This window comes from Taurulus bubalis (genome assembly GCF_910589615.1).
Source record: "Taurulus bubalis genome assembly, chromosome: 1".
Classification (NCBI taxonomy): Eukaryota; Metazoa; Chordata; class Actinopteri; order Perciformes; family Cottidae; genus Taurulus; species Taurulus bubalis.
The window spans coordinates 11,670,383-11,693,427 of record NC_136589.1 but is presented as its reverse complement, the minus strand read 5'-3'; the positions used below and the strand labels follow the sequence as shown (position 1 = coordinate 11,693,427).

The 23,045-nt window shown below is 39.0% G+C and overlaps 1 protein-coding gene across 1 annotated transcript in view; it reads right to left on the bottom strand.

The window, feature by feature from the left end:
* Positions 1 to 541: 541 nt before the first annotated feature.
* loxl3b (lysyl oxidase-like 3b) overlaps positions 542 to 23,045 on the bottom strand; it is a 28,059-nt gene continuing 5,555 nt past the window's right edge. The window contains exons 4-16 of the mRNA XM_079215197.1: positions 21,164 to 21,381; positions 17,713 to 17,778; positions 15,753 to 15,809; positions 13,314 to 13,521; positions 11,639 to 11,819; positions 6,606 to 6,760; positions 5,713 to 5,883; positions 4,168 to 4,327; positions 3,262 to 3,505; positions 2,494 to 2,609; positions 1,999 to 2,135; positions 1,387 to 1,498; positions 542 to 1,273 (exon numbers count right to left, since the gene is read on the bottom strand). Of these exons, the coding sequence (XP_079071323.1) occupies positions 1,200 to 1,273; positions 1,387 to 1,498; positions 1,999 to 2,135; positions 2,494 to 2,609; positions 3,262 to 3,505; positions 4,168 to 4,327; positions 5,713 to 5,883; positions 6,606 to 6,760; positions 11,639 to 11,819; positions 13,314 to 13,521; positions 15,753 to 15,809; positions 17,713 to 17,778; positions 21,164 to 21,381 (1,899 nt within the window). The 3' untranslated portion in view covers positions 542 to 1,199. The remainder of the gene's footprint in view (positions 1,274 to 1,386; positions 1,499 to 1,998; positions 2,136 to 2,493; positions 2,610 to 3,261; positions 3,506 to 4,167; positions 4,328 to 5,712; positions 5,884 to 6,605; positions 6,761 to 11,638; positions 11,820 to 13,313; positions 13,522 to 15,752; positions 15,810 to 17,712; positions 17,779 to 21,163; positions 21,382 to 23,045) is intronic.

The window sequence follows — 23,045 nt, the reverse complement described above, 5'->3', positions numbered from 1 at the left end:
ATGCACGCGGTTAATGTGATCGGTAACTGAGGTTAATGGGATTGTTCAACCGTGGCAGAAAAGGCTGGGATTACTAGTGACACGGAAGAGTAGATTGAGATGAACGCTCGGATTAGCAGCACACAACTGCCTATTGCAGTTCCTATTGGTCCTAGCAAAAAGAAAAGAAAAGCATTGTTGTAGTTGGGATAGTACTACAAATAAAAAATAGGTTATTTTAGGGTTAAAGAGATAGATTGGTGAAAAAATAAATACTTTTTGGAACCCCAAATGATGTATTTCAGACTTTCCTCTATCCTTTTCTATTTTTCTTTCTTTGAGGTTCTGGATGACCTTTAAAAATAAAGTATCCAAACGAAACAAGGACGTAATCAGATATATTGTACATATTTATATACACATTTTCTACAACATTGTATATTTTTCATTGTCAATTTCTCTATTCTATATTTATGTTTCTGGACGTTTGCAGTACTTGAGAGCCACTGCAAGAATGTGACTCTACACAGTTTCTAATCAAACACGTCTCTCAGACGCAGGGTTATTATCATTCCTCTCCTTTTTATTCGGTGCAGCGGGTGAGATTACATCAGCATACAGACAGACATTCTTGAGGGTAATTGTAGTTTTTTTACCCGATAACATCTGTGTCCTGACCCTAAATGACTCCTAATAGTAATACACACAGACTAAAGCTACAGACGGCTTCAAACTGGTCCCAAAGCAAATTGACGAGCACCTTGATCTTAGCAATAAATACATTCACAAAATATTGTAACTCCAAAATTGATGTGAAAAACCTTCCACCCAGAGCGAATAATAATAATGAAGACCAGTAAGACTCTCACAGAGCTGCATTTCCTCCAGTTCCGGCCTCGGCCTTATTATGTGTTACAGCTAACGATAACAATCTCAGGTAGATCTGAACCTGCTCGCTTAAAAAAAAAAGAGAAGAAAACACCTCATTCATAACTCAGAACATTCATAACAGTCATTGTAATAAAAAATATAGCATTAGCTCACATTAGACTGAAAAGAAAGAAACATTATCACTTGAATATTCAAGTATTGTATAAAACACATTCAGGAGAATACTGTTGGATTCTTCCATGACTCCAGATACTGTGTGGGGGAATGCATTCTGGTACCTGAAAACAAAAAGGTTTGCGTGCCGCTTTTTGAGCTGGTGAAGTGTGTTTTTAAGGAATCTGGTTATTCAGCTGCCCGGGGTATTTCTCAAACCTCCTCTCTGCCTCCTCACTGAACGCATCAACTGTAGGGATTAGAAACAAACAATCACCAAAGCAGTTAAATATAAGAAAGGTTTGAATATAAGAGATGTGACATGAACTAATCTGGTAGTTTTAGTGTTTTTTGACTGGTTACCAATATGGCAGTTATGGAGCCAGACTCGATGTCCGTCATATTTGCAGTTGCATTTCATGGCGTTGTTGGTGAAATCGCTTTCAGACACTTCCTGATTTGGATTGATAACAATCTGAAGGGATAAGAAACATAAAAGGAACATTTTTATAACAGAATAGACATACATAAAAAAATAAATAACACAACAGTAAACCCATCTGTGGTTAAAAGCTGGTGTTTGGAAATGAGTTGTGAGTCTGTCTTTCTTATGAAAGCAACAGACAGGATGAATGAACTGTTTTGAGGTTCTTGTGGTGAGAGGAGGGTCTCGATTCTTGAAGTATTTCCTTCAGCAAAAAAAAAATCCTTCTGCAAATACTCAACACACTTCACTGAACTGTACAAATAGAAGGTTTCCCCAACAGTCCTTTTCCCTCCAACATCATCTTCCCTGAGAAAAATGTACCAAATGTACTAAAAGGTGATGAGTGCAGTCCTTTCTACTGTAAATAAGTACCTGTCTGAGTGTTATATATATATATATATATATATATATATATATATATATACACGTATCTCTATCTCTAGAAAACGTTTGCTTTGTGCTCTACAAATTGAGCTGCACATGCTCACCTGGAGAATGTAGTTTCCAGGTCTGACGTCTGTGATGTCGATCCACTGGCAGTCAATGTCGTGGCGGTACAAATCCCAGCAGCCCACAGTGATGCCCTGATCGCCAAAGTTGGCGCACGCGTAGCGCTTAGAAACACCTGGGAAGCCAAAAGATACATTGATTTTAAGATGCATTTGTGAATCCATAATGAAGCAATCCTTTGTGATGACTCTGATTCAGTGATATTGAATTAGGCAAATAAGGTCATTCTTTTCAAAATGTGACATTTTATTTACTCACAAGTTGCATGCATACACACACCCTCAACACCTTAACGAGGGCAAAACATTCATGTATCTTTGCCTTTATTATCGCTTGTTTAAAAAGGTGTGACAGCTGAGATAGTGTCACCCAACATTTCTATCACTTGTCGCTCCGCTACTTTAATGACTGGACTCCCTTCTGGCTGAAAACAGACTCTGTGGCTTGACTCTAATGTGAAGCCTCAGACTCACCATCCTGGCAATCTGTGTCCTCCAGACAGAAGCTGGCTTTGTGGCCCTCGGCCACTCGGGTCCCGTTGGCGTTCAGCAGATCATAGTGGGTGAAAATATCCATGCTGTGGTAGTGGCTGTAAAATAAAGAAAACACGTTGTGGTTAATGATAATAATTAGAAGATTCTCCGTTGGCTTCTCCTGACAACACAAAATACTTTTCATTCCACACCATTCAAAAATAATACTGTGTGGATGCTATAAAAAATGGAATTAAAGGTCCCATGAAGTGAATGTGAAATTAGGATTTGTTTCAGCTATTTCTGGACTACTTTCTGGATTTTTTCCCCCTGAAATATATGATCACATGTTTTAAAATCTAAGGTGTTCCACATGTCACAGAGGACAATGTGTTTCAGTAAAAGCTAGAAAAGCTAACTCAATAGAGTGCACATCTCTGCCAGGTGTGTCTGCAATGACCACTGCTGTAATGTTTTCTTTTAGAGAAGAAACGGGAAGGTAGCATCTTGTAAATTAAATTCACAGACAATATAAACATGTGTTAATTATGCTTTAACTCAACTTTGTGCATAAAATAGGAACACACAAGATATATATCGTACTGTTATGTTAGAAAGTGTGCGTCATGTAAACTGATGTAGATTTATGACAAAATAATGGAACTTTTTTTGTTTTTCTTACCCCCCAAAACACATGAGATCATCTCACCGCATCATTAAATAGTTGTCTCAGCCAAACAGTTAATGGTTGATGACAGATAATATTACCCATGGCAGGCGTGCCAGATCCACGAGTGGCGCCCAGCCTTCGGCTTGAAGTCAGCCCGGCCGATGTTGTGGATCTGGGAGGAGAAGCGCAGCAGGCGTCGGTGTCCGTAGGGCCAGTTGGCGTTGGCTGCAGACTTCGACAGGCAGTCCTCCTCGGCAGAGCAGTAGAGCATGTGCAGAGGTCGATCCTCGATGTAAACTGTCTGCTGGACCAGAGGGGCGTTCAGGACGAGGTCAGAGGTCGCTGCGTAGAGGGGCAGCAGTAGGATTAGGCTTGAGCAACTTGAGCTACTTCACTGGATGTTTCTTCTCGTGCCACTTGATGCTTCTGTGAGATATTTAACTTTTCCTGAATTTATCTGACAGCTTTAGTTTCTTTCAACATTTAGATTTTTTTACACACAAAACATGTGAAAAATTGTATTTTCTGAATTTTTACAAACCAAACAATAACTCAAATAGCGGAGAAAAAACCCAGCAGATTGATCCATAATGAAAAATTAACTCCATCTGCACCAACTACAGTAACATCCTGCATTTACATGAATGCATGAGCAATAACAATCAAATGATATAATATATAATAGAATAACAGTCACAAGGGACCTTTTTCTGCATTGAGTTATTTTACTTTTCTGATTATACTTACATACTTTTACTTCTCAAAGCAGGACTTTTACTTGTAATAGAGTATTGTATACAGTATAACAGATTTTGAGTAAAGGGTGTGACTACTCCATCCAACACTACAAATACATCAATTTGTCAGTTTGGAATTACTGAAGTAATATACAACACAGTATTGTAAAAACAAAAATATTTGAATAAATTCAGATTATCATCATTGAATGTCAGTTGAATGTCAGCAGCTTGTGGAAAAGCTTTCTGTTTGTTTGCGTCACTCACTGTCAGAACAGATGACTCCCGCTGCAAACTTTGCTGCCGCTTTCTGGCAGCTGACCGTTTTGTGATGCTGGCACTGACTCAGAGACATCTCGTTCCCCGTGCACTTCACGCCGCTCATTATCATCTCCGTCACGTTACTGCTGTCCCAGTACCACGTCTCCTTGGATGGGGTCCAGACAGAAACAAACGAGCAAACAGAAAACAAACGCAGTGCATCCATAAGGAGAGAGCTGCAGAGAGTTCAGGGAAATGTTCTGAAAAACAGATGTTCGGGACTCCTTCCTGGTTGCTGGCTGAGGATACGGTGTAACGCTGAGTGTATGATCACAGGTGATTCAACAATCGTTTAAGTTACTGGAAGGCTTCTCAATTCTACCCCAATATGAATTTAATTATTGACCGATTATGATTATTGCAGATACATTAAATACATTTTCTAAAGTATTTTGAATCATGTGGCTTTGGTTTGCAACTTTTAGGTTTTATTTTGCAATCACTTTTTTTTTTTACTGAAGAGCAACTTGATTTGATCTGATAAATTAGGCCTAAAAGAGTCCTACAAGTCCTCAAAAATGATTCTGTCATGATATTAATTTTGTTTACTGTCAATCATGATTTTTTCTGTGTGTTTTCTGTGTAAGTTTATATCATTATAGCCTCTCGAGAGGTTTCCCCTTTAAATGATACATTCGTTCACCATCTCATCGAGGAGCAGCTGTCTTCGTTCTTCGGTCTACTTACAGTGATAGCGTGCATGGAGAAGCCGAGCCCTAGCTGCCTGCAAACCACCATGGCTTCCTTTGTGGTCCAGCCTGTGCTGCACACTGTGCCCCACTTGGAGCCAACCTGAACCTCCACCCGGCCCTCATAAGTGGTCCGGCCTCCCACTATCCGGATCTGCAAAAATGCCCTGCTGGGAGTCAGTGAGGAGGGGACACACTTCCTGTCCTGTCTCTGAACTGTCTGGGCTAAAACTAACACTTTTAGTCTCACAGTCCTCCAGCAGTGGAAAACGTGTTGTTGAAGCAGCAGTTTGGTTAGACGTTTGTGGGCCTGGAGACCGTCAATGTGTTTTCCAGATGAGGTCACCACTTGGCTTTAGTGGCGAATAGCTTTCTGAGTTTGATTAGAAACTATATGAGAGTCTTTTTTGGTCTGCCCATTGAGAAAAGACCAAAACGGTAACATGATGTGGGAAAAAAAGAAGCTTCTACTCCATATGGAACTTATACTGTACTGTCATTAATACATGCATGTTCAAGTATCTTCCAAAAATACACACACCGTTTTAGGAATATATTAGAATGTGTGACCAGATCTAATAACAAGTATTAGTATGCTGCACATATTACATAATATACGACTGAGTATAAATATTGATAATATTTGAACATATATGCAGATAATTTAATGTATTGACTGTAATGAAAGGAAATGTTCATGACAGTATATTATATTTGCATATGTCAAATATACCAAAAAGCAACTCGCTGGTCAAAGCTGCTCTATGGCAGGAAGTTGGCCTCAGTGGTGTTAGTAACCTACTTGCACGCCCTGGTTAGCGTAGCCCAGGCCCAGCTGCCTGCAGACCACTATGGCCTCCTTGGTGCTCCAGGTCTCTCCACAGATCAAACCCCAGCTCTGCGTTCCGTTAGTGTCCAAGCGCAGCAGCTCCACGCGGCCCTCGTAACGGGTCCGCCCTCCCGTTAGTCGGATCTGTGTGTGGGGCCGAGGGGTTAGAGCGTGCGGTGGATACACTAGGGGGCCGGGCTGGATAAAAAAACTTTAATCTGTTAGAAGTTTTTTTTGGTGCAAATCTTAATGGTGACGTGGTTTACATGTCATGTGACCCGGACTGAAAAGATGAGAGTGAACCCTTGCAGAGTCCGGCCTCAATGTGTATCTACAGAAAACACGGAGGAGTATCATCTGGTAAAATACAAACTGCACAACCAGAAATACTCTGTGTTAAAGGGAAATCACTGCTGTCAAAAAAAAAACATTTTTCTCACATATTTTTCAAAGAATAATTTGGTCTGAGATGGTTTCAAGCAACATAACTAATTTGGAACATACATGACAATGTTTTTTTGTGACAGCAGTGAAGAAGTATTGTTAGAGAGTGAGAATGTGAGTATCAGCTCTTGTCTCATGTTAGGACAAACCGAAAAGACGTTTAGAGCAGCAAAGAGCTCAATGAATGGATAATGCAAAAAACACAATATAATACCAGCCATTTTTCAAGGTCTTTCCTATGCTACATTATTCAGAAGAAAGTCTGATGCAGCTCACCAACTTTCACCAATAATTTACATAATTATTTGTGCTACATGGGGTAGTAAATAGTATAAAAACAGAACAAACTAAATGAACTTTTCCTCAAGTTAACACAACACATGTTCAGATGAATCATTGCAACAAGAAGTTTCAGCTCTGACCGAGTCCTCGAGTCCCATGTAGGGCACGTTGCAGCGGACGGCAGCGTCCTCCACGTGTTGACAGTCCTCTGATGTGATGTTTTTAAAGGGGCAGTTCCAGATGGACCTCTCCTGGCCGAAGCACTTCACCTCGTTCATGTAGATCGGACCCATTCCTGGACAGACACACAAACAGTCACATTCAAGGTGAAAGAAAGTAGACCTGTTGTTGGATGAGTTTGAAGTTGTCGGAACTTGATGAGTACCGAGGACAAGTTTCTTTCCATTACTATATCCACAGTTTATTTTTAAGCAATAAGGTACGAGAGGCAGTACTGTATCGTCAAAAATGTACTGTTCAAGGGTGTTGTTAGGCCCAACGCGCAGCGGAGGGCTGGCAAACCCTTGAACAGTGCATTATTGTAGACACAGTACTGCCTCTCGTACCTTATTGCTTTTATAATACGGTTACCTGCGACTTTATAAATAGTAATAGTAAGCTCCCTTTCAGCACATACGGGACTATAAAACTAAAACCTGCGATTTACTGACCAGGCCGGTTGAAAGCATGGTGGAGGATGACACTCAGCCACCGATGTAAAGAAGTGCTCTCGCTGCTTCTGTCCGTCTTTTCTCCGTCATTTTTATCCTCCATGATGTTTAGAGAACTTGCCTCGCGTCGGGAAATTAACGACGTAATTATCTCTCACAGGGTTTGATCACGATTTTGTGATCAAACCCTTTTCATTCCTCATTTTAGTTTCCGGTTTTATGCACTCGCTCCCCGCTAACTAGTCTGCTCTCAGAGCGTTATCTGCTCTGCTCTCCTGATTGTGAGCCGTATCAACGTTTGATTGTACAGCAGGAACTGGGACCACAAATACATTATTCACCACTGACATTCTCATCAAAAGTGATTCCCCCCAAAATATCAAAGTTTACACGAAACATGTTTGGTAACTGTCAAGCTTGAAATGACAACTAACAGTCGCGCAATTTAAATCTACCTGTTATTTTAAGTGCGCACTGATATGGAACGCTCTAAATGTAAACAGGCTGTACAGTACTTTATGGCTGAATAAAGTACACCCCACACCGGGAGCTTCTTCAGATAGCCGCAATTACACATTTTCTAGTTTAGTGTGGAAACCTAGAATCGACTGTTAAAAAATGACAATTCATTAAATTACAAAACTAGGAATTGAAGTAGTCAGCACTCCCAAACAAGTGATGACCAGCAGCAGAAGGACATGCACGTGTTTCAGCCCGAGGCATTCCTCAGCATTTCTAAAAGAAACTTCTTTGAGTTGAATGCTAGTTCTCTTTTTGTTCATCAAATTAGCCTGGCTATTAATACTTTTAATAGCAAAAGGAGTTATATAAAAATGTGGGTTTTAATGGGGTACAGACGCTTTATGTGTTGCAACCACTGCAGCATTTAATGAGCCTAAAACCAATTAAAAAGGCGCTTAGATCAGATTAGAAAGCTGCAGGTAGGTTCCGTTTTTTTTCTATTCTCAGACCGATTGAGAAATTTTTGGAAAGATTAGGACCTAACGAATCGAAATCGGAATCACAATAAAACACAGCATTTGGGTGTTCAAAGGAGTTTCAGTCAAAAAAACTGTGTCGTTCGGTTCAAAAATGAAAAAAATACTTATTTTATGTGAAAAGATTGTCTGAATGGGGCATGATGGGATTTAAAATGTCCGTCTCCTTCCACACTTGCTGTATGACGTGGTTCTAGGAACGTAAGCAGAACGAAAGCATGTGAGCAGGAACCTTTGAGGACAAGAAAACGTTAGACGGAGGAAGAAAGAAGAAAATACTCTGCCCGTTTTGTGATCATTCAGGTACTAATCGGGGATCTGGAAAGCTTATATTTAGACTCCCACAAGCTCGTAGGGTTACAGAGATGTGTTTGTTAGTGAAATCCGCCTTTGTAAGGGGTACTTATCAAGGATTTGGTGAAACCTTATGGCCGCCGCGGCAAGCCGATGTAACATATATGAATGTACCTTCATATGAAGGGACTGCCTACTCTCTATCTCTATCTTACGCCTTGAGCTATTTTAACCGGCTGAAACATACACGGTGCTTTGTTGTTTTCCCTTCAGTCTGTCTGTCTTTGCGTCTTCCCATCCTAATTTACCTTTCTCGTTTGAACCGTTCTCAACACGCTCTCTCTGTCTGTTCCGCTAATGAAGCGTCGTGGTCTAGCATCAGTAAGAATGTCTCGAACCAACAGTCCACTTTATTCCAGCTATAATAATGGAACTATTTCCACCTTTGAAAAAGGTTGAATACACTGAATGCAGGTGGAATCCCTCTTTCAATAAAGCACAGAGACTCAAATAAAAATAAAAATGTTACTCAAATAACATCAAAACAGCTGATAACCAGACAAAGGCACACTGAGGGTCATTAGGAGGATCAGGATTTACAGCCTGTTTGCTGTTTGTGATATTAGTTCAGATTTCTATGCCTTTGATGCTAAATTCTTGACTCCATATCCAGAACTGGTAGTTATGGAGTCCAGTCTTTTCAACCAGAGGCATGTTTGCCGAGCATGCATGTTCTCTGTCAGCGACACCCTGGTTTACATTCGCCCTCGAAACTCTCACTCCATCACTACCAGGTCACAGCACCATGAGGTGATTGTATCACAAAGTTCCCGTGAAAGGAATTCCTTCAGCCGTGACGTTTAGGAACATTTCTCGGATTATTTCAGCCAGGTGGTGGTCCAACGTCCATCTGAACACAGAGCAGGTTCTGCTGCTGCCTCAGAGAGTCTCCTCGACCGACTTCCTCGGTGGTAGAAATCATAATGTACACACAGAGGAGAAGACTTCCCCACCCAGCGTTTCTGAGAACTGCCCTTCAAAAGACTGCTTGTTTCTTCTTCGGTTGAATCTGTGGGCAGTTTACCCCAAAACAACTACACACTAACTCCATGTTCTTATGACGGAGACACACACACACACACACACACACACACACACACACACACACACACACACACACACACACACACACACACACACACACACACACACACACACACACACACACACACACACATATTTTAGCTTAATCCAGAGTGGCGTGACAACACTTACAGTTTTGTTTGGTTAGAGAATAATTATTCACAGTACTGTTTCACTTCCCGTGCCCTTCCTCTTGCTGAAATTTGTTTTAGTTTTTTTTTAAATATTATTTTAACAATTCTGTAAGTTTTTCTTAGACTCTGAGTGTCTGTCTCATATTATCATTGATCAATGATGATCTCAATAATCAAATCCATCAGCATCTGTGCTTTTAGTTTGTGTTTGTTTCTAGTCACTATTCACCGTTCACTCAAGTTGGATTTATAAAATCGACTGCCTCATTTTCACATGAAGTGGTCCGTAACCTCGCTGGAGCAACACAGATGGTATCAGAAATGGTATCTCAGGAATCAGAAAATAAACCATAGAAAAGAGCTATTTAATGAATGTCAGGATTGTAGTGGAGATTATACACTGACATTTGTCTATTATTGTGGAAACTTGTTCAGAAAAAAGGGCCGCACACTTGTTTCCCGTGGTGGGCGTCATTCCTTCATGTGTTTTTATCTTTGTTTCTTTTCTTTCGTCATGCACAGAATTCCTGAACTTATTACAAATAATGAGGAATCTGTGTAGGTATGTGCCCTCCTTGTTGAGAGAAGATTATCAGTAATGACCTGACGGACAAGACGCTGCAGATGGACGGCTGGTGACTGATGTCCTGTCTGAAGACAGTTATAAACACATCCCGCCTCAGGTGACGGGTTTAGAGGGATTTATTAATGCAACGCACAGAATCGACTGGGCTAACCTTTAAAAAAAGGATTGTGTGGCGAGGGGATCAACATTAATATCAGGTAGGGATTCACCCAATGTTTTTTACATTCAGGGGGGTCTATTGAGGGTTTTGGAATGAAATTTCAAATGTCTGTCACCTTGGGAGAAAAACTGATTTTGTTTTATTGTGGCTATATATATGAGGTTTTTGGTGCTGTTAGATTGCTGCTACACTGCCTCGTTCATACAGGTGTTGCCGCCTCCTTTTTGCACAGCAAGCAAGGCGAGCAAATGTTTTTTTGACTACAGTGAAATTCTTGTTTTTGAAAGCCTAATGCCTACAAATATCAAATGCAGTAGATCATTTTGTTTGTTAAAAACATGTTGTGAATTCTTTGACTTTTCAGTTATTGGAAATAATACGTAGCTACCACTGGAATCTTTTTCCACACATAATAAACCACTAATAATACTAGTTTATCTGCAACTGTAAAAAAAATGTACGCAATAGATAGACATGGAAACAATTATTGTTTGAGGAGCATGTTACAATTAATTTGAATGTCAACGCTATGAATGAAGCTTCTAACTATTCATTACAGCCCGACATACAAGTCAACATTTTAAACACACATTTTACTTTTGCCATGTTTTGATTTGTAATGAGGCATAACGTCTCATTAGGGCTCACAGACTTCACCTTTACTCCTACAAATATTATCAAAGGATGCAGAAATAACATCACAGGTGGAGGTAAACCTCTGTGGGTGGAGCCAGAGATCTGATTCGTTGAGGTTAACCAAACTGGAAACTTCTCTATAAATGCAGGGTGAACCTATAGACCCTTGAAAGGGATAAAGCGCTGCCTCTTAAGGCGGACATGACAAGGCTACATCACAACATGTGCCAAATCACACTCGGGTTGAATATTCACATTATATTCAAATATTTCTTGGCCTCCTCTCAAACAGGAGGTTAACTACTTAATTTTTTACCTATTTCACCCAACTTCTGTCTAAAGTGACAAAGCTGAAAAGAGTATTATTCACCTCCAATCAAAATGCACATTGCACTAAATGAACACACCCTGCCTTAAACCACATCAAATTAAAAACGTTGGCTAGCTTGTATTACGGAATTACCTATTATCTCTTTTACTTCTTCATTGTAGTTACCAACGTATGGGTGGGGAGAAATAAAAATACATTTTCAATTTCCTTTTCAACTCACCTTGTCCCATGCGGCCTCCAGTGAGCGCCTCCTTGGCGCTGCCGAAGCCGAGCTCCCTGCAGACAACGCTGGCCGACTGCAGGTTCCAGCGATCGTCACACACGGTTCCCCACTCGTTGTCTTTCAGCACCTCCACCCGGCCCTCGCCCACCCTGGCACCTCCCTTCAGCCTCACGTTGCTCTAGAGAACAAGCAGACACATAAAACTATATATTTTATGCTATTGGCTAATACGTTGTAATAACTGTTTAATGGAGCTATCTCTCAAGAAGATCTGATACAGAAAATGTAGTATCGTTAGTTTAGACTGCTTCAATTATTAAAAGATATACATATTTCACTGAGAATTTTGTTCTCGTCAAATTGGAAAAAGGAAATTAGATCATTATGGGGCACGAAAACGTTACTCAAGGGCCAATAACTTTTTCTGGAGCTCTCAACCATTTCCCATTCACGGGCCTCGAGGTACGATTTTTGGTATATATTTAATGAGTTTTAATATTTATGGAATGAAGTTATCGATACAGAAGGTCTTATTTTAATTTAGTCTTCCTCCATTACTTAAAATTAAAAAAAAAATTAATATATATATATATATATTTTCTGCTCGAAATAACATACCCAAACTAAAAAGGGTGTATCTCTGCAACCACAAGGGCTATTTGAATTCTTGTGTTATAATAAAGGAAATGTGAGCTTTTGGCCCATGTGAGCTTTTGTTCAGATGTGTAAATATTAGTATATATGTTACTGGTTAAGAGTAAATAAAGCTTGAACATTTTTTGAAAATACATTTTTGAAAAATAAAAGTTTCAGGTCCGCCTATAAAAAAAACACTTTTAGGATGATTATCTCTTTGAAATGATGCCTCACTAAGGTCTAAAGCTCTCCCAAATCATAGCACAATATGTGAACAGTCAGGCAAAGTTTGGTTGCTAGTTCCGGAAACATGCCGAGTGTGCTGACTTATAAACTATGATTATGATGTTTTAATAATTATTTTAGTTTAGGTGTTAGAGTTGTGTTGTAACGGCTGACTAATTATTGTAGCCCAGGTTATCTTGTTTAATTTGATGTGAAACATCAATATATTTACTCATGATTATTGAAATCTTTTACACAGTTTAACTATCATGTGTAAAATTCAACCTATATAGGGTGCACGGCAACTCAAGGTCCACAGACTGCTTTTTCTTAATTAAAGCGCATAATGTGACCAAAGTTCAACGCACAGCTGAGTTATGTCCATTACAACACATCTACTGAGGAAGACCATGAGACGCAGTCGAAAGCTGTTTCTAAGCTCAAGATTTAAATGTAATGCTCAACAGAGTAATAAAGTTCTGCTTTATGAGAAACCAATTCTACTTCAGTGACAGGCTTTAAACCAGTGGTTCTCAACTGGTCTGGCTGCGGGACTCACCATCACCCCTGAATGAGAAGCCGTGACCCAAATTCAGGAAGAAAATTCTCAAATTGATTTAATTTGCAAATTGAAGCACAGGTTTTTTTTCTTAGAATATTTTTTCGCCCACGCATGGACCAGCGACCCACTTGAAAAGAGCGGATACATTTTTTATGAAAATAAGAAACGCTGGTGCTTTTCCTACGATAGCAAGTCAAAATATCTACTGAGAAAAAAAGGACAATTTAATCGATTTAAAGAATACTTTACCGAAGTTTTAGGTTTCTTTTTCAAGGCTTTGTTCTGCATAAACAGCGGCCCCGGCATGCAGCTGACGACGGCCGCCATGCCGCCCTCGCAGGTGGACGTCGCGTTCGGCTTGCTGAACTCCAGAGGACACGATGCCAGGTGGACCTCCGTGCCCGTGCACGTCACCGAGTGAATGTGGAAGTGGTTCTTCTGACGCTCCAAATACAACCTGGAGGGAGCGGAGACAAGGACTGTGATGGCGGGAACATTAACTGTGTCCCAAAGACATACTTATTATATCCAGGATGTATTTACTAATCATCATATAATATTGTTTTAGAAAAACAAAAATGTGTTGAAAAACTAAACTTCACAAAGACATCAAAATTGTTAGATTTAATACATAAGTTTTGGTTGTTCAATGTTATATTTGGAACTGTTTCACCATCTCTCACAATTTATCAACATGTTTTCCAGCTATATTTCTTTTGTGCATTGCATTGTGGTAGAATGGTGTTCATCAACAGCACAAATGTAGTGTACTTAGCCCTCTGCTTTGAGACTATTTAATTGTGTCTAATTGTCCAGTAAAAACAAATAATAAGTGGAGCTGATTGTATAAATTGAACTTGCAAAACCATTAACCAGAGGCAAAGTTTGACTTTTTAGTAATAATGCTAAACATATTGTTTGTCAAGAGTTACTCATCTGTTCAGACTGTTTTTATTTTATGGGCCAAGATGGAAACACACAAAACAACAGTTCTTTATCTCTTATTGTGTCTAAATGTAGCACTTTATATATCAGATGTCTGGGTTCTACCCACATTTAAAGTATTTACTGTGGTTGCTTTGGATAACAAGCTAAATAAATGTAATGTAATGAGTTAGAGGAGAAGATTGATACCACTATCATGCCTGCACTGTAAATATATTACGCTAAACTGGTATCAATCTTCTTATTTAACTTATGCCAAGAAAAGGGAACAAGCATATTTCCGAACTATTCCTTTTCAACAGAAAATGGCTCTTTTTGATCAAAAATCATTGGAAACATTTGCATAGTTTTAGCACACATGAGGAGTGTTTAATTCTGCAGATCTATTGAAGTCGTACTTTGACTAAATATTCATTCAACTAACATATTTGTCTGATCTTATGAACACACAGCTAACATTTGTTCTGACTTTCTTATTAGTTTAAAGCAATGATTCTCAACTGGTGGGTCGCGACCCAAAAGTGGGTCGTGGACCCGTTTTCAGTGGGTCTTTGCCTTGAGGGGAAAAAAATTAAGAAAAAAGATCATGTGCTTTTATTTTGAAGGGGATTTTTGATGCAGCGGAGTGCTGTCTCTTCACACTCCTTAGCATTCACACCAAAAGCGAAGCAAATTTTCGCTTTACTCGCGTGAGTTTCATTCGGAGAGGAGGAGTGGCTTATCGCCATGAAAACCTTTCATATCCACCGCCCACCATGGAAGCAATAACCACTATGTCTGCTTTTTACATGTTGCGGAAGTCCGACAAACCTCGGAAAATCAAACGCCCTCGTGTCCGGATTCATAATATTATCCGTGAATGAGGCACATTTTTTGCCGCTCGGTGGAAATGCGCGTTAATCGCATCCATACAATATATGACAATATAAGTCAATGCATCCTGTGCATGTAATCTACTTGCGCGAAAAATTTGCAACGCTTTTGGTGTGAACGCAGCATAACTCCAGATTTTGAGACTCTTGGCAGGAGCAAACATCCTCAGTTCTCCCAGTATGAATTCCTCCAGACTCAGGTCATGTCAGTTTACACCTCAGGTTGAAGTGAGTACTGCTTCATGTTTTTCAGTATTTACCTACTGATAAGGTAACCAGAAGAAAAGTTAATGTTGTAAACTTGAATATTTTTTAATTGCACTTTTTGTGTAATGCTCCTCAAGACACTAAATTGTCTCCATAGTGCAGCATTGGTTGTCATAGATTCCGTTAGTGAGTATTCTCAGCTAAAGTTACATAATTGTAGTCTTTTTTGAACTACTTCTCAGTAGTTGGACTTTTTTATTTCATGTTTGTTCATGAAAGCTATTGAGTCTGTTAAAAAGGCTGAAGTTACTGAGTTGTTATGCATGTTGTATTATTATATATATTATATATTACCTTGTGTCCTTAAGATGCAGTTTTTGTTTTTTAAATTGAGTGTAAAAGGGAATATTTTTAACTAGTTTTTTTCGTGCATACTGTACTATCTCAGGTTCAAACTGCACCATATTTTCATTAAATCAATTTGAGAAGTTGAACATGTTCCTCAATTTGGGTCGCGGCTTGTCATTCAAGGGTGATGGTGGGTCCCACAGTCAGACCAGTTGAGAACCACTGGTTTAAAGGACATTTCTTGGTGAGTCTTGTGGAAGCAGGATGTATGCGGGTCTTTTCAGACAGCTTGAATTTCTGTTGATCCTCAGATTACCTTTTGCCAGCGCTGCTCTGTTTAGACTTAGAGTTAGCTTTAGCTTTGGATGTCTGCCTGCAAGGTAAACACGGGTTAGACTGCACAGTCAGGAGAACACGAGGGGACAAAGTGAAAAATCACAGATATTACGTAAAATGCATGAAAAATCACAGGAACAAAAGTTACATGACGAACTGAAGGATGTGTCTCCTTCAACATGGTTGTTTAAAAGAGTTAACTTGTTATATCGTATATATATAAGAAGCATCCCTTTTAAATGCATGTAAATAAACACACATATGACAAAGAATTAAGTTGAAATTTGGAGGTTTAGCAGCTATTTTGACATGTTTCATCAACACAGGCTCATATTCACTGCACAGCCAAAAGTATGTGGACACTTATCTACATCCTCTTGTGTACTTTTGTCTGAGACTGTTGGTTTTTATTTGGGGAAGGGATCTTTTTTCTAATATTTTAAACTCTTCCCTGTTTAAACACATTAATAATAATGTGATTTTCCCAGTTTGGTGTGGGAGAACTGGAAGTGTTTGGTTGTCCATATACCTTTGGCCACATATTGTATGACACGTGAAGCATGATCATAAATGTGTGTGTAGTACTTGTAGTTCCAAGTTCACCAATGTACCAATGTGAACCTCAAGTTACCACATTGATTTTGTTTACTGCATGGGAATGCTTTTAAACCAAGGAGGTAGGTTTAATGAGGAAAGCATGATATTAAATATCATAAACCACACTCTATGCTAATTGGTTCTTCAACTGTCTCCATACAGGTCTTATGTGAGAATTGTTGTGAAACAAACCTCAGATTACTCTGGTCCAGAACCGACTCATTTAGAATCTGAAAATAAATTATTATCTAGTTTTAACATATCGAGAGATTATGGAAATGTGGCTCCAACCTAACAACAAACCTGAAAGTGGTTCAACCTGATCGTTGGTTTTGATCTTTTCGTGGAATTTGTTGACAACAAGGAAAACATATAAAGCCGAGCTTATCAATTTAAGAAGTGGTTCTCAGTCTTTTTCGTGGGAAGGATCCCTAAATTCATACACATTAAATCCCAGACCCTCATTTGATAAGATCTCGCTTCAGAGACCTCCATCCGAAAAGATTTTGGTTGTCAGATCTGATTAATTATATAGTTATCAACTTCAGTTGAGGAGAAACCAATATTCAGAATAGTCTTTTGACGCTTATGACTCTTACTCACAGTGGGCTCACGTCTACAGTGAATTAAATAGTGAAAATGAACTCTTCCTTGATCCTTAACTCAACCCAATTTTTGGGGGACCTTGTTTGAGTACCAGGTATATTATTGTCGGGGTCTCCACACCACAATCATCTGGTAATTATTTGCAAATTCTACCAGACACAAGTCGGTTGTTGTCACGTGGACTCTCACAAGACCTTGTTTTTTGTTGAAGAACCCAGGATGAAAAGTTACGGACATCCTCCAAAAAGCATGCCATAATGTTAAGAGGAATGGGATTTCTAAGGACTAATCTGTGGAGAAATGGATCCCCGGTAACTGACGCAGCACAGATTAACGACGTCTGTCTCATCAATAAGGGCCTCAAATAGTCAACATAATAAAAATACACAAACAATTGACTTCATGTTGAGAGCAAAGAAGAAAAATTGTTGTGCATTTACTGCACTTAATATCAATTTGAATTTGACGTCTTTACAATTTGTGCCATGTCAGTGGAAATGTGAAAGACAATAAACAGAAATAAGAAGAAACCTCCACACAAGGCAACCAAGAGCTTCAGCAGGATAAAATAAAGATCTACAACCCATTCACATCCGGCTCTTCACGATAATACGGTAAATGAAAGAGGGCAACTAGCTAGAAACAGGAGCTAAATAGTTATTGTCTAGTATACCAACAGGAAACCCCCTGTCAAAGCTGCAGTGTGCAGGACGGAGGGTTTTCCTGGGGACAAGTACCTTCCACCGGCTGAAACATTGACCTTTGGCCTGGAGAGCGTCTCAGCTGCTCGCTTTTTCAGAAGTCTGCAACAGTGAGACAGCCAGATTCCATCACATACAGGAGAGAGACAACACACACACACACACACACACACAGGCTGCATATACAGCGCACACAAACTGCCTCTGAGCTACACACACACACAGGCTGCATACACACACACACAGGCTGCATACACAGCGCACACACACACACACACACACGCACACACACACACACACACACACACACACACACACACACACACACACACACACACACACACACACACACACACACACACACACACACCTTTCAGATAAAGTACTGGAGGGTCAGCGGTGAATAGCATTCCTCAAGACTTTAGTAAATTGTATTACAGACTCAGGTCACCGAGGTATGATCACAATCACAGAGCTATTCCAACTATTCAGAACTATGGCGGCCGTTTGAGTCTACAAGACCTCATTGATACATACAGTATCAATGGTACTGGCTGCTAATACTATGGCAGGTCAGTGACAGTAACAAGGTGACAAACTAAACAATTAAACCTGATAATTGTTCAGTTTTTTCACGTCAGACTTCAGATGTACAACTGAACTCACAGAAAATGATGTGAGTATTCATTTTTAGTCTGTTGAATGGAAGGTTTTTAGCTCCAACGATATGAGCTTTTCTTAAAATCTAACATAGTACCTCATCATAGGAAAATCCCTAAATATGTCTGGTATCAGCAATAATTACTTTAAATTCTCAATTTCTACAGGGAATGAAATATGCTAGGAGATGTTGGGTTTGAATTTCTCATTACTTTGAACCATTATTATTATTAAAGACAACGCCCCAAAACACTTAAAGTCTAAACTTAATTAGTTAAATGATAATGTAATTATTTACACAATTTACATTACATTTCATTTAGCTGATGCTTTTATCCAAAGCGACTTACAATAAGTGCATTCAACCATGAGTACAAACTCAGAACAACAAGAATCAAGAAAGTACAATTTCTTCAAGAAAGTTAAACTACAAAGCGCTATCAGTAAGTGCCATTTAAGTGCTACTAAAGTGCTAAGGTGCTACTTTCTTTATTCAAGGTATCACTGCCTTCATCTGAACATTTAATTCTTCTGAAAATGTTTGCCTTGTAAAATCATCTGTGAGAAGCAGATTCAGAAAATGTTGAAATACCAATACCAAAGAAACTGCTGTAATAACAGCTGTTAATGACAGTCACACATATTGTTTTGCCATGAGAATGGTCAAATATTTGGAACAATTGCAAAATAGTCTCTTTAAAATACCTTCAAGACCAAACTCGGAGGTACATTTTAAGTACTGAAGTAAAAACTAAACCTGGATTGGAGTTCTCAAATCCTACATTCATACAATACAACCAAAAAGACCTAAAAATGTCAGAAGGTCAGAGACAACACACAACAATGAGACTGTTTCTGAGTGCAGGTTGGCTTCTCTCCAGTCGTTGTTGTCTGTTCATTATGTGACCTCCCTGACCCAAAACCCATTCCTCTCAGCCTTCACACATGTTTGAGAGAAAACACACATTTCCCCTCGTACTACTGTGAACCATCTGCAGGGGATGAATAATGTGTGCAGTCAAACTGGAAGAACAAACTGGGAAGAAAGAAAGTGGAGGTCGGGGAGTCCACCAAAGTACTCACAGGTCTCTTCAATCCCGAGTCTGTGTTGTTTGAATTTGTAAAGAAAACAATGTGAATAGGTTTTAAATGTAATTGGACCATTATTAATTTGGTTCTGTCCAGTTGTCCTGTGCATGCATTTATAGATACATTAAATTAAAAGATTGTGAAGGTAAAAGACACACTATCATGGTTACCATTTGCATTGTAAACGACCTCTAGTGCTTCATCATTTTCATAATTATATTTTTAGGGCTACAGCCCTTAAATAGTTTTCTTCAGGGCTCAAACAATTAGTCGTTTTATCACTTAGTTGATAGAAGGAGAAATTATCAGAAACTATTTTTGAAAAATCGATTTATCGTGAGACATTTATTAAGCAAAAATGCTCCAAGTTCCTTATTCCAGTCTCTCAATTATGATGATTTACTGGTTTTCTCTTTTTTAAATCATTGTAGATGAATGTGGTTTGGGACTGTTGGTCGGAAGAAGAAAGGAAGATATCACACTTTAGTAAATTGTGATGGAATTTTACAGACCAAATGATTATTTAAAAACATAATTAGTTAATAAAAAATGCCCCAAAGAAATGTGAAAAATGTCAATCATGAACTGAAAACCAAAGGGGATGTCTTCAAACACTTACATTTTTAAAGATGAACAGAAAAAAAGACTCAACAATGCTCAATATAAATTACATAAATCATAAAGAAACTGCAAATCCTCACTTTTGAGCTTTACATTTTGGGCTGATTAAATAAAAATAAACGATGAATTGATACTTAAATTTGTTGCCTGTTAATGTTCTGAACTATCTGTGACCAACAAAGCCCTGCAGATGTAAAAACATGTGGGAAGAACACATGCTGGTTGGTGCTTTTTCATCTCGGCAGGCAGTTAATAAGCAACTTCATCAACAAAGTAATAAACACAGACCGAGAACATGAAATATGTGACCCGACAAAACCATCCTCGGAAGAAATAAGAAACAGAACAGAACAATCAGAGACTCTTGTGCTCGGCTGTAGAGCTGCTGTTCTGGCAGACGGTAGAGAAACAAAGCCCCCAAGAATGGAATCGAAATTGAGACGTTGCAGTAATATGGCTGGCACTGTAACCGCTTGGTTAAGAAAGTGTTACCGGCTAGCTTAGCTTAACATAAAGACAGGAAACAACAGCGAGTCTGGCTCCTGTCCAGAAGTAACAAAATACACCAACCAGCACCTAAAAAACTCACAAATTAAGTTACACTTTTAAAAGAAATTTACAAGTGTGAAAAATACAAAATCAGTTTTCCGGTGGGTTATATGCTGGTTTCCAGTATTCATGCTAAGCTAACCAGCCGCTTGCAGTAGCTTCATAATACCTACAGTAATGACTGTGGCTCAGTGGTTAGCATGCCCGTCTTTCAATCAGAGGATCGGTGGTTCGAGCCCTGGCTCTACTAGTCCTTGTCGTTGCATCCTTGAGCAAGACCCCAAGTTGCTGTGTCTAAGGTGTATAGAGCAAAAATGTAAGTCGCTTTGGATAAAAGCATCAGCTAAGTGTAAAGTAATGAGAGTTGTATCTAACTCTCGGCAAGAAAGCAAATTTGCACATCTCCCAAAATATCAAACCTTTAAATGTTCCAGAAGATGAGCTCCAGTCTACTAAATAAAAGAATATATATTGGTCTTTATTATGATTTATGTCTGTATAAATAGTTGTAAGATGCAGCGGAACCAGAATCAGAGTTTATTGGTTGAAGTCGAGCAGTTCTGCTTACTTGTAGAAGTTCTTGTTGACTTTTCTCTCGTGTGGGAATCCCAGCATGCCGCAGACCACATGTGTGTTTTTGATCGTCCATCCCAGGTCGCAGATCTGCGCCCAGCCGTCTTTGTGTCTCACCTCCACCACGCCCTCCGCGATGGGCGGCTTCTTCCTGGACATGGCGACCACGGGCCGGAGACGCACCTCCTCGATCTTCTTCTCATCGACTTGAGCCTGTTTGGAAATTATAATAATCATTCCAGATTTAAATTTGACTGAAAACTCAGGGAAAAACCATAATCCCATTCCTCATCTGCACCTACATCTTAATATAAATATCCATATATATAATCCAGAAAATCTTTCTTCCTCTTGTATCTTTTAGTGTTGATTTCTTTAAAATCCATAATGATTAAATGTTAAATGACGTGAAGAGGCTTTAGTTTGCAGTTTCTTTATAATGATCTATGCACACAGACATGTGCACGTCTCTTTAAGACTCTTGAATGAGAGGAACAGACTAAACAATGAGTCACAGCTATTACAGAGTCATTTTAGGCGCAAACAGCTCATAAGAGGTAAACTTTACTCTCTTAGATTGCCAGCTTTGCAATGAGTCACTTCCGCTGTGGTTTATTTGGAAAAGAAAAACGGGTTTGTGGTCACAGATTATATAGTCTGGACGCCACATTGGACAGAGCCTGACTGGAAGCAACGGGCCAAAAGAGGGAGAGTAGTTATGCCTCTGAGAGGCCGCCCACTTACGAAACTCTTATGAAACTTTTTTTCATAAGAACCTTCTATGTAACAGAGACACCTCATCCAGTCATTCAAGCCGTTTCCTGGAGTCTGCGGAGGTCGAGTCCCCGCTCTAACCTTGTTCACCTCGGGCCAGTTGTTTAATAAATGGACATAAAAAAAGGACAAAAACAAAAAAAACGACAAGCCGGAAATAGCCGGCATCCCACTCAACAATGTTTTCTTAGGTTAAGATTCCAAGTTTCCCTCAGTTTTACATCTTTATTTATCCAGGGAGGGTTACTGAGCACACTTGGTCTTTTTTCAAACCCTTTGCTTCACATTCAACCATCATTCCCACCTGAGAGCACATGGATACAAACACTTTAGATAATTCCACTGGAGGTAGTGGGAGTGAAAGCGCACACGCATAAGGGACTGACAATGAGTCAATACCATTTGTTGTTCTATACAATATTGAGATTGATAGACTTTAATTAACTTACTGCTTAGTATTTATGATTAAGACAAAAATGAGTCAACGAAAGTTTCATATCTCTAGGTTTACAGCTCAATTAATATATATATATTTACATATGTTGTGTTATTATTTTTGCACATTCCTCTTTGTTTTAAACACTGTACAGCTCTTTTTTTATACTTTAAAACGGATATAAAGTATATATACTTCTAGGGTACTTTTTTCTCTTTTCTCTTACTATATCTATTGTGACCGTTTCTTGTATGTAAAAAAATCTATATGGAAATAAACTGGTTTCTTATTCTGATGTAATGAGTATCAGTTCTTTGAAATTAGGTGAGTAACGATATACAGGTATTGATGATAACTGTGATATTTAAGGATGAGAGAGATGAGGAATGCAAACCAGTGTTGGAGAGGTGCTGACCACAGATCATAGTCACAATGTAAATCATATTTAATAATTTACCAACGTTTTGACATGACATTTACTCCTGGGTAATTCATTCCAACCATGATGTGACATTTAAAAAATTAAATATTGATATCATGATAATAACACATCATATAGTATAAATAATCCAATTCCTTTTAAATAATTTAATCTCCCGGCACTCAACAGCAATGTTTCCTATTAAACAAAGACCTCTCTGTAAAGTGAACTGAACAGTGTCAGTAA